This window comes from Porites lutea, chromosome 14, assembly GCF_958299795.1.
Source record: "Porites lutea chromosome 14, jaPorLute2.1, whole genome shotgun sequence".
Lineage (NCBI taxonomy): Eukaryota > Metazoa > Cnidaria > Anthozoa > Scleractinia > Poritidae > Porites > Porites lutea.
In genome coordinates this window covers 2,662,818-2,675,233 of record NC_133214.1, presented here as the reverse complement: position 1 = coordinate 2,675,233, position 12,416 = coordinate 2,662,818, and the positions used below count along the sequence as shown (strand labels likewise).

General features: G+C 38.3%; 1 protein-coding gene and 1 long non-coding RNA gene across 2 annotated transcripts; both read right to left on the bottom strand.

Annotated features, from left to right (window-relative positions):
- Positions 1-2,680: 2,680 nt before the first annotated feature.
- LOC140924702 (uncharacterized) lies at positions 2,681-4,941 on the bottom strand. The gene is made up of 3 exons (XR_012164322.1): positions 4,846-4,941; positions 3,224-3,987; positions 2,681-2,796 (listed from the first exon to the last, which is right to left on the bottom strand). It is a non-coding gene; the product is annotated as an uncharacterized lncRNA (long non-coding RNA).
- Positions 4,942-6,941: 2,000 nt separating this feature from the next.
- LOC140924180 (leishmanolysin-like peptidase) lies at positions 6,942-11,613 on the bottom strand. Its single transcript, XM_073374209.1, has 2 exons — positions 10,758-11,613; positions 6,942-8,667 (listed from the first exon to the last, which is right to left on the bottom strand). The coding sequence occupies exons 1-2, from the start codon at positions 11,601-11,603 to the stop codon at positions 7,525-7,527; spliced, it is 1,989 nt and encodes a 662-aa protein (XP_073230310.1). The 5' UTR covers positions 11,604-11,613; the 3' UTR covers positions 6,942-7,524.
- Between the last annotated feature and the right edge of the window lie 803 nt (positions 11,614-12,416).

Sequence of the window (12,416 nt, the reverse complement as noted above, 5' to 3'; positions counted from 1 at the left end):
CACCGGCTTCTGCCGAAACAGTTCATCGGCCACATAACACCACTACACCTTCCACAAGTTCAGCTTTCATTGGAATCCGGCCATACACAAGCATCCAGCCACCATAAGGAGTCCAATTTCATACAAGTAGTATCTTCCACAAGTTTCCAGTCAGATATCTGGAATGTATGGGGCAGGCATCAGGGATGCAGTTGTGGATCCATGATCACAACAAGTGAAGAGGAACAGTCAGTATGAGAACTGACTGAGTGGGTGTGTTATTAAACCAGGTGTTAAGTAGGTCCAGAGAGCTCAAAATTGGCTTTTTTAGATGATAAACAGATGATAAATAGGGAAGAACAGTTAGTATGAGTTTCTGGTTTCCATACTTACTGGTTTATTGGTTGGCCGGTTCTATGATCTCTGATCTCTTGTGTTATGTAGATTAAGTGACACCGGCTTCTGCCGAAACAGTTCATCGGCCACATAACACCACTACACCTTCCACAAGTTCAGCTTTCATTGGAATCCGGTCATACACAAGCATCCAGCCACCATAAGGAGTCCAATTTCATACAAGTAGTATCTTCCACAAGTTTCCAGTCAGATATCTGGAATGTATGGGGCAGGCATCAGGGATACAGTTGTGGATCCATGATCACAACAAGTGAAGAGGAACAGTCAGTATGAGAACTGACTGAGTGGGTGTGTTATTAAATCAGGTGTTAAGTAGGTCCAGAGAGCTCAAAATTGGCTTTTTTAGATGATAAACAGATGATAAATAGGGAAGAACAATTAGTATGAGTTTCTGGTTTCCATACTTACTGGTTTATTGGTTGGCCGGTTCTATGATCTCTGATCTCTTGTGTTATGTAGATTAAGTGACACCGGCTTCTGCCGAAACAGTTCATCGGCCACATAACACCACTACACCTTCCACAAGTTCAGCTTTCATTGGAATCCGGCCATACACAAGCATCCAGCCACCATAAGGAGTCCAATTTCATACAAGTAGTATCTTCCACAAGTTTCCAGTCAGATATCTGGAATGTATGGGGCAGGCATCAGGGATGCAGTTGTGGATCCATGATCACAACAAGTGAAGAGGAACAGTCAGTATGAGAACTGACTGAGTGGGTGTGTTATTAAACCAGGTGTTAAGTAGGTCCAGAGAGCTCAAAATTGGCTTTTTTAGATGATAAACAGATGATAAATAGGGAAGAACAGTTAGTATGAGTTTCTGGTTTCCATACTTACTGGTTTATTGGTTGGCCGGTTCTATGATCTCTGATCTCTTGTGTTATGTAGATTAAGTGACACCAGCTTCTGCCGAAACAGTTCATCGGCCACATAACACCACTACACCTTCCACAAGTTCAGCTTTCATTGGAATCCGGTCATACACAAGCATCCAGCCACCATAAGAAATCCAATTTCATACAAGTAGTATCTTCCACAAGTTTCCAGTCAGATATCTGGAATGTATGGGGCAGGCATCAGGGATACAGTTGTGGATCCATGATCACAACAAGTGAAGAGGAACAGTCAGTATGAGAACTGACTGAGTGGGTGTGTTATTAAACCAGGTGTTAAGTAGGTCCAGAGAGCTCAAAATTGGCTTTTTTAGATGATAAACAGATGATAAATAGGGAAGAACAGTTAGTATGAGTTTCTGGTTTCCATACTTACTGGTTTATTGGTTGGCCGGTTCTATGATCTCTGATCTCTTGTGTTATGTAGATTAAGTGACACCGGCTTCTGCCGAAACAGTTCATCGGCCACATAACACCACTACACCTTCCACAAGTTCAGCTTTCATTGGAATCCAGCCATACACAAGCATCCAGCCACCATAAGAAATCCAATTTCATACAAGTAGTATCTTCCACAACTTTCCAGTCAGATATCTGGAATGTATGGGGCAGGCATCAGGGATACAGTTGTGGATCCATGATCACAACAAGTGAAGAGGAACAGTCAGTATGAGAACTGACTGAGTGGGTGTGTTATTAAACCAGGTGTTTAGTAGGTCCAGAGAGCTCAAAATTGGCTTTTTTAGATGATAAACAGATGATAAATAGGGAAAAACAGTTAGTATGAGTTTCTGGTTTCCATACTTACTGGTTTATTGGTTGGCCGGTTCTATGATCTCTGATCTCTTGTGTTATGTAGATTAAGTGACACCGGCTTCTGCCGAAACAGTTCATCGGCCACATAACACCACTACACCTTCCACAAGTTCAGCTTTCATTGGAATCCGGTCATACACAAGCATCCAGCCACCATAAGGAATCCAATTTTCATACAAGTAGTATCTTCCACAAGTTTCCAGTCAGATATCTGGAATGTATGGGGCAGGCATCAGGGATGCAGTTGTGGATCCATGATCACAACAAGTTAGTGAAGAGGAACAGTCAGTATGAGAACTGACTGAGTGGGTGTGTTATTAAATCAGGTGTTTTAATAGGAGGTCCAGAGAGCTCAAAACTGGCTTTTTTAGATGATAATTAGCTATTTTTATTAATGCAGGTGTTTAGGAAGCCCAGAGAGCAATCAGCATCACAATGTATCACCAAATACTTGTTTAACAAGTCACTCTTTTTATTCTTTGTGCCTTTTCAAATTGAAAACCACATAATGTTAATTCTCAAGGAAAGGTATTAGACAGTTATTAATCCAAAAAACTGAATTAAGTCACATACCTGATCGACAAATCCAGGGTACATGGTGGAGGGAAAAAACAACAGTGGCTCAGCCTCCATGCCAGCTCTGCTTTCTTCCACATGACAAGTAAGAAATCTTGCCACCACACTCCTTCTAATAAATGATAATTATATGAAATATGATAACAAGTACAAAGAGTCAACATTTAAATTCAAATCAATGTTTCATGGCATAAAGTGTACTGAAATTGAAAGAACAACAACTGCCATTGATCAAGAGTCTCTTAATCCCTCTTATAAATCTGCTGTATGTTAACTGCCGTAAACTGTGTTCCTTCAAGGATTTGTGCAAGAGTGATAATGATAGCCATAATCAAATGAAGCCAGGTAAATGGTCACGAACTGACCACAATCACAACAGGAGTAGAGAAACAGTCAGTTTGAGTACCAACTTATTTGGGTATCCTGGCTTTACCAGGTCCACACCACAGCAATAAGGGCAAGCACAAGGGATGCCTTTGTAGTTGAACACTACAAATAGGGAAGAACAGTTAGTATGAGTCTCTGGTTTCCATACTTACTGGTTTATTGGTTGACCGTTTCTATGTTTGCTGATCTCTCATGGCATGTAGATTATTAAGAGTGAGCTCTTTGAGACGATCTGAATGAGGATAAGTGGTCTGAGATCACTCGGATCATGATAGATCAAATGAATTGATCTACCATGATCCAAGCGGTCTGGGATCTCCAATCCTAGTAAATCCTTATCATCCCAAAGGTCAACCCACCCCAAGTGACACTGGTTTCTGCCGAAACAGTTCATCAGCCAAACACCACTACACCATATCCACAAGTTCAGCTTTCATTGGAATCCGGTCATACACAAGCATCCAGCCACCATAAGGAATCCAATTTCATACAAGTAGTATCTTCCTCAAGTTTCCAGTCAGATATCTGGAATGTATGGGGCAGGCATCAGGGATGCAGTTGTTGATCACATCAAGTGTGAGGAACAGTCAGTACGAGTACTGAATGAGTAGGCATGTTAGATATCCTGGATTTCCTTGACTTGATTTGTGGGCTCCTCCGATTGCCAGGTTGACAACTCAACAAAAAGGGCAGGCATTTGGAACATCTGACATTTAAAATGTTCTGTTTTACAAGGCAGAGTTGTTAACCCTGCACTAAACCCCCAACCTGGAGGACCAGGGTGCTGTTTAGTCTGGCCCTTCTACCTTAGAGTAATCCGGCACAACTGAACCTGCCAGGAGCACAAGCTCCCGCCATCATAACTCTTGAGGTCCCAAGGGCACACAAGCCTCCCCGCCACGACAAGGCACAGCACCTGGGGAGGGAAGAAATATTTATCCTTCTTAAATGCTTTTGCTTTTTCTTAAATGCCAAGCCTTTGGATTGACTGTTAGTGAATCTGAGACTTTTGCCTAGACCATTGTCTATTATTATTAGTAGTAGTAGTATTCTTGATATTATTACATTACTATTAGACTATTGTCTAATGTGTTTTTGTGCTCAAGTATTTCAAAGTACAGTTGTACAATATGGTTCAATGGTATGAGCCACCTTCTTAAGGTTCCACTGCTTTAAGCAGAGCTGAGACAAGCATCAGTGACTTCTAAGAGTTTGTTCCAATGCTCATTTTTTAAATTTGTAAAATAAACCTGTATTTAATGGCCAGCACTGTTAAGGAAAATACAGTGGCAAGGGTTCCAGGAGTACATTGCATCCGCTAAATTCATGTGATCTAGTTGGTTGGTTTTAGTGCAGTAACGATTAATCGAATTCTTGATTAATCCTGATTAAGGACGTTCGGTTCGGTCTGCACGTGCATCACGCTTTTTGGTACATTTCTTTACCATCACGGCAAACCTACGGCCAAAATATGCCTAATTTTACGTTTTATGGAGGACGTAAACGAGCGACGACGAAACTTTCTTTCTCTTTCTTAACTTGAGTGCGGTCCCCGAGAGATCAACTCCAGGAAAATTTGCCTACATTAGAAATTTTCAGCGCATTGAAATAAACGCGACAAAGTTTGAAAAATCGCTAATTCATCGTCAGTGACGTTTTCGCTGCCGTAGGCCGTTGCATGCGGAGGCTACTTTTTCAGTCGCTAAAGGTTCCACGTTGTTACTGTAAGGCTCAAATTCCACCCATTCGTTAACTAAACTTATTTAACACTCACATTCAGATGTAGTGGAGGAGGAATATTACGAATCAATGGAACATTTTCCAAAGACTTTCCAAGGCTTCGAATGGCCTTTTTCTATCTCCCGCGAAGAGACGCCAACAACTCGAATCTTCCTTATACGTCACATCACGTGATCAAAGTAATAAGTAAATCCGCTTTCCTGAAATCCCGCGGGCTTTCATTTAGGAGGACAGATATCGATACTAGTTTTGGTAATCTTACTTGTATACTTTCTTCAACTGACATGTGCATTAGCCTGTTCTCTCTATTTGACAAAATAGCTGCCTTAAAAAAGAAATTTCGATTTTTTGACCACAATCATGGGCCCCTTAGAAATATGCAAATTTTTCGACTATGTGAAAATGACATTTTTATAGTCTGGAAAGCCTTCTCTTGTATCTACAACAACATTAAATAACATATCTAAGCCTATTTTAAAGAAAAGCAGAGTAGAAAAAAATTTTGAATTTTTGACCAAAAATCATGGGGTAACCCCTTCGGTAAAATGCAAAATTTTTCACTAAGTCAAAATAACATTTTAATAGTCTAACAAGCAGTCTACTTTTGTATACAACAACATAAAATACATATCTAGGCCTTTTTCAAAGACAAGCACACACAAAAGAAGTTTGGAATTTTTGACCAAAATCATAGGTTAACTCCTTCCGAAAAATGCAAATTTTTTGACTATATGAAAATGAAATTTTCATAGTCTGGAAAGCCTTCTTTTCCATAAACAAAATCATAAAATTACATATCGAGACCTTTTTCAAAGAAAAGCAGACTGGAAAAAAATTTCGAATTTTTGACCAAAATATGGGTTAACCCCTTTAAAAAAATACAATTTTTTTGACTCAGTAAATATGAAATTTTTATAGTCTAAAAAGCCTTCTTTTTATATACATTATAAAAATACATATCTAGGCATTTTTCAAAGAAAAACAGAGTCGAAAGAAATTTCGAGTTTTTGACCAAAATCATGGGTTAACTAACCCCTTTGGAAAAATGCAAATTTTTCGACTCTGTGAAAATGACATTTTCACATTCTAAAAAGCCTTCCTTTTTGTATACAACATCATAAAAATACATATCTAGGCCTTTTTCAAAGAACAGCAGACTCAAAAGAAATTTCGAATTTTTGACCAAAATCATGGGATAACCCCTTTGGAAAAATGCAAATTTTTCGACTCTGTGAACATGACACTTTTATAGTCTAAAAAGCCTTCTCTTTTATATACAACATCATAAAAATGCATATCTAGGCATTTTTCACTGAAAAGCAGGCTCGAAAGAAATTTCAAATTTTTGACCAAAATCATGGGTTAATCCCTTTAGAAAAATGCAAACTTTTCGACTAAGTGAAAATGACATTTTTATAGTCTAAAAAGCCTTCTTTTTTATACACAACATCATAAAAATACACAGCTAGGCATTTTTCAAAGAAAAGCAGTCTAGAAAGAAATTTCGAATTTTTGACCAAAATCATAGGTTAACTCCTTCCGAAAAATGCAAATTTTTTGACTATATGAAAATGAAATTTTTATAGTCTGGAAAGCCTTCTCTTGTATCTACAACAACATTAAATAACATATCTAAGCCTATTTTAAAGAACAGCAGAGCAAAAAAAAAATTTGAATTTTTGACCAAAAATCATGGGTTAACCCCTTACCGTAGAATTATGAAAATAACCCCCTCCATGTATAAGCCCCTCCAAATATAAGCCCCCTAAACCGGTAACGCAAAAAACCCTCTGTTAAATCGCCTCTCCAAATATAAGCCCCCCGAGGGCTTGTACTTGGAAAATTGCCCTCAAATACAAAGTAAAACAAAGCAAAAATGGTAAATTTACTTCCAACTATAAGGCTAGCCCAATCGATTTTGAAACGCAAATTTCCCTCCATAGATAAGCCCCTCCGAATAAAAATACTAATATAAAACAAACAGATAGCGCCAGCCCAGAAACTTTAATTATATTATACGTTAAATTATTTTCTTCGATGTTAAGTTTGTAATATTATGAAACATTTATTTTATCATGATGGTATTTAAATAATATTAAGTGTGTTTGTGTTTCATGTTTTTAACATGTAATATTATTATAAACAAATCTTACCATAAAGATTTCTTGTATTTTTATCATTGTATTGATATACTAAAAATTACAAATAAAAAATGTTCACAATGGCATTCATGTTATAATAATTTATTTACTAGGGTACAATAACAATCGTAGCCTGAGAAAAAAAAGCTAACATTTTCCAAGGCCACCATAGGTTTCCCCACAAAATGACGTCTGAGTAACGAGCACAGAAATTCCATACAGATAACGCATTACTACCCAGATCTGGGTAGTGCTTCTGATTGTTTTCGCTGTGTGGGAAATTTGCTTCACCAATCAGAAGCACTACCCAGATCTGGGTAGTGTCACCTCGTCAGTATGGAATTTCTGCGCTTGTTTCTCAGCCATCATTTCATGGGGAAACCAGTGATAGCGTCGTGCAATGTCAGCTGTTTTCTCAAGCTATAAAAATTGCTACCCAGGGTCACTTTTAAATGACAAAAACGCGAATAAGAAAAGTGTAATTGTCAGACTGGGGTGCGCAAGAACCTTGAAACAGACCAGTCTCTTGTCATAAAAAAAGTATATATATTAAATAAATTAGACAACAACAGCTAACTAAACAATGCAAGAATTACTGCAAATTTGTACGCAACTAGCCGCATCATTAGATGACTAGAATTCTTTGTCAACAGGACTGAACTTCGAGAACAAGTCAGTACTTTAGGTAATGGTTGAGAATTTTCCGGTGCAGGTATCACTTCTGGGGGGCATCTGATGGTACTACCAGAACACACTTCCTGACAAGATGGGCAGACTAACACCCCTTGATAATACCAACCTTGATACTGAAGGGCAACATTAATATGTTGACCCTTGTGAAAACATTGAAATTTATATCCTGAAATTATGATCTTAAGTGAGTCCTGCTCACATGCATAATTATAGCAGCCACTTCCCCAGTTTGATGCCGTCCAATGAACACCACATTTCTTTTTTGTCCACTTAACGGTTTGTTCAAAACAGGTGGATGTAATACCATAAGTTTCTAAAGCATAGTTTTTACCTTGCTCCAAATTGTTGTGATGTGAAACACATGATGAAGACCTTATATCTTTGCTGTTTTTCGTCCATGTAAAACCTTGGTAAAAGGGACAATAATCTGCCAAAGCGATGCTCCCACCATATTTCGCCTCTAATCCCAAAACCCCAGGAAGAGAACCTTTAAAAAAATTCTGATACTCTTGTGGGAGGCGTTCCTTATATTGAACTAAGTTGCACTTTGCAACAGCTGTCCGATCAACAGAACAACTGGTCCTCCCTCCAGAACTACCCCTTAATTGATTGCAAAAAGGAGCAATGGATTCACCAGCATCACTTTGTGCTTTCATCCATGCACCACAACTGTTCTTAGCAAACAGGCAACCCAAGTTTTTACCCCATTGTAAAGGTTCCGCCATCTGGTAATTCACTTTATACCACCCTGTGTCCTCCATCACAGCTAACGTCAGCCTAGAGAAAACAGAGTTGTGAGTGAAAATACCAGTCATTCCTTCGTTTTCAAAAAGCCGCTTTTCCAAGTGTGCCAATGCAGTTCCCTTTCCTCCTTGATTTTCAAGCTCAGCACCTTCTAGAGTATTACAATTGAAATGTTGGCGTGCTTCTTCTTTGACTTTAGGTGTGACCAACAAATGAACAGTGTGGTTTATTGCGCCAGAGGATGTGAGCCAGTTTTCTCTTCTAACTTCCTTTACAACCTGTGACAGAAGTGTCAATATAAATGAACATAATTACAGTCCAAGCAGGTCAAGCGTACCCCCCAATATTCTATTAATGAATTGATTATTTGAAAAATGAATCCGTGGTTCCCGTATCTTTTGTCAAATTCTGCATGCATAATGAGCAGTAAATATCTAACAAGAACTTCTTTGTATTAAGTCAGATCTTTGAATGGATTATATTTCTTAGAAGACATTTACATCAAATTCAGGGAAACTGAGTTGGTAGAAATTTCATAACTGCCTCACGTGTGAATTCACAGCTCATTACGCATGCAAGAATGCGGAGATGAATCTGAAATCTACAACTACCAACGGATTCAACTTTCGAATAATAAATTCATTAATAGGAGCTTGGGGGGTACGCTTCACCTGGCTTGACTCTAAGTTATTACAACATCATTTATGACCATGCATCCAAGTCTGTTTAGGATATTGAACTAGTAACTGCACCTGAACAGACTGTTTAAAATATTCAGGTCTTAACAACAACACATATATTCCACACTATTTTCCAGGCATTACAATAATATTTATCTATAATTATCAATCGCTGAATGACACTAAGTAGGATCTGCATAATTATCCAAACAAAAGCCAAATTCAATAACTGTTTTATCATTCATTCAAAATAATTTTATAGTCTAAAAACAAACTAAAACATTAACCTTAATCAGTGTTAAGTTCTCATCTTCATTTGCCAGTTCCTCAACAAATCAGGATTTAAAGAGATGTCTAGTCCAGCAGATATTCTTTAAAGAGCAGTTTTCATATCCCACTGAGTTGTATTTTTGCAGTTCTTGTTCCATGCATGTTTTTAGGTAGAAGTTTGGCTATTTCATCTTCATGAAATTTTCCGCCATTTTCTATGGCCAAAAAGCTGAGCAAATGCAACCCAGTTCCCCAGACTTCTCATTTGTCATAACTTTCTGCGCAGGTTACTTAGCACCTTTGACATCATTTTATTGGACATTGCAAAATTAACCCTTTAATTCCCAGTATCCACATACAAATTCTCCAAACTGATCTCCATACATTTCCTTAAGGAATTAGTTGAGAGAATTTGATGATAGATCAGGGGCATTTTCTCTCAGGTGATCATTTTATTAATTCTCATAACTCATCTCTTGACAGTGTATGGATTATTGTTAGGAGAAAATTGATCTTGGTCACTATTGGAACTTAAATGGTTAATAATATGCCTTTCAAGTTTGGTCAGTGTTAGCTGGTTATGAACAATTAAGCTGAGACGTTTGAGCCAATCAGAAACAGAGAAATGTTTTAAATGAACAGTCATATACACAGTTTATTAAAAGGCAGCTGGGTAAGTGTAGGACAGGAATAGTGAACCCCAAGGGGGGACTCCAGATTTCAAGTGACAGGGATGATCGAATGGGGGCAAAATTCAAAACCCAACCAAATCCCTAGGGCTTCCAACAAAACCCAAAAAAATCCCTAGGGCTTCCAACAAAACCCAAAAAAATCCCTAGGGCTTCCAACAAAACCCAAAAAAATCCCTAGACTAAAATTTAACCCCAAAAACTCCCATGCCATAAAAATTTCCAGAAAGCTTTTAATGATATAACACGAAAAACAGAAACATTAGCATTGAATACCGAAAAAAATACTTGCTAAAATTTACCTACCAAATCCCAAAATCGAAAATTTCAACCCCCCAGAAATCCTTCAATCACCCCTGTCACTCAAATTCTGGCATACCCCCTCATTTGCTTAACCAACCAAAACCCATGTGCATTTGTATCCATTCCATAAGACCAATCAAATCACTCTATTTCTGTTTGTTTGTTGTTTCTGTTTTGTTCATGCAGCGTTTTTATCTCAAGGTGGTACAAAAATCACTCTAACATTCCTCTCATAATATTATTACACCTATATTTGCAGACTACATGATAATAATGAACTCACACCTTTGGAATATCAAAACAACAAAGTTGTTCCCATATCAGGTCACGCTATTCTTAAGATGTTTTGAATTCACAGAATGTCTATTCAAATACTAGCTAAAATATCATGAAGAGCTAATATTCATTACGACTTCAAATTCTTACCTTCTCACTCCAGATATAAAGTTTGTGATCATTATCAAAATATGGCAGGCCGGTCTCTAATCGTGGAGTGAATGGATCGCCGCTTTCATTCCGAAAGAATGCATACAAAGAAGGTGAAAACCCAAGAGCATGAAATATTTCGTGCTTTATTGTAGCAAGAACCTCGGTGTAGCTTGTTTTAAGTTCACTAGTCGTGACTTTTTTGGGGCAAATATTGATAAACCCGACGACAGGGCGATCTAGGGCACTCTCTTGCTGGCATGCTGCAGCATAAGCCAAAGTTTTAATATGGTTACAATTTCCATCTGGAACTGCAGTGACGTAGAGTATAAAATCCGTATTATTACGTCCTTCGCCCAATCGTTTTGTATCATTACGACAGTTTCGCCCGTTCTTATCGCAAACTCTACACTGGTCTATATCGTGTTCAGGAATTTCGGGACCACACAATACCCTCGTGGCATTGCACGCTTCTTGGCAAAAGCGAATTGCTCCAGGCCCTGTTCCTTCTATATTTTTTAAGTAAAAGCGATTATTTGCACATTTCCTCTGAAGTAGGATCTTTGATACCGTCTTTCGAACTTTCAACGTTTCACTGAAGTATTCGGTTGCTTTGTTTAAAACGGCTTTTACGCTGTTTTGGTCTTCTAATCTGCTGATGTCGAGAAAATCCAGCGAAATCCGTAGCGGCTGATCTATACTACGTTTTCGTATGACGTGAGGCGAATCCAAAGGAACATGGCGGATCATTTCATCGTGTTCGTATAAAAGATCATTAGAAAAACAGCAAAAGACATACCAACTCAATATGATGAACCACTGAAAAAGAGCTCCTTCGACCGCCATGTTGTTGTTCTTTTGAGTCGGAGAAAAGAGAGGGATCTGGAGCAAAGCGATATTGTATCATGGAGGGAGGAGTCAGGTGATAACTGAGTGAAGTAGGGGAGGGGTGAGGTTAAATTAGAAAAAGGGAGAAGATTTCGCAACTTCATTTTCTCTTTTAGAACCCTTAGTTAACTCTACCTGCAAATCCTCTACGTGGTTGTTTCTCATGTTTGATACTTTTCTCCTGTACAACACAAAAGATGCTTATAAACGCTTTTCAACCCCAAATATTGGCGAAACATTATCACTCATAACTCCTCGGAGGTCCCTCTCGGCCAGAGAAAATTGGGGAGTTTCTCTCTTTCTCCTCATTTTTTTTCCCTCATTGTGCGGACTCAACCAGCAGGAAACTCGTTACTCATTTCGCTTTAAAATACTCCGCGTTTTTTCAATCATTCTTGATAAATCATCGCCTTTGCAATGAGGGGCAACCACTCGTTCTTGTTCGTAGCTTGTTCCAGGCCGGCGTTCAGATAGTACAGCGCGGCGGTAGCTAGGCTATCCTGTTCGTGATGTACCAGTAAGTAAACGATGAAACGGAAATCGACGTTTTTTCAATATGCAACTAAGCGACTGCGTTTATTTGCCGCTTTCATCAGTCCCTTCTATTTTCTCATAGTCGTTTGTTTAATATCATAAAAACAAATAATTATGCAAAATAAATTGAAACCTCCTTGGATCCTTGAATATCCGCGAATCTGACAGCCTATTTGTCACTATAAGGGAGATTTTCGCAAAATTTCACGTTATATACCTACAATAAAGTATATCGCA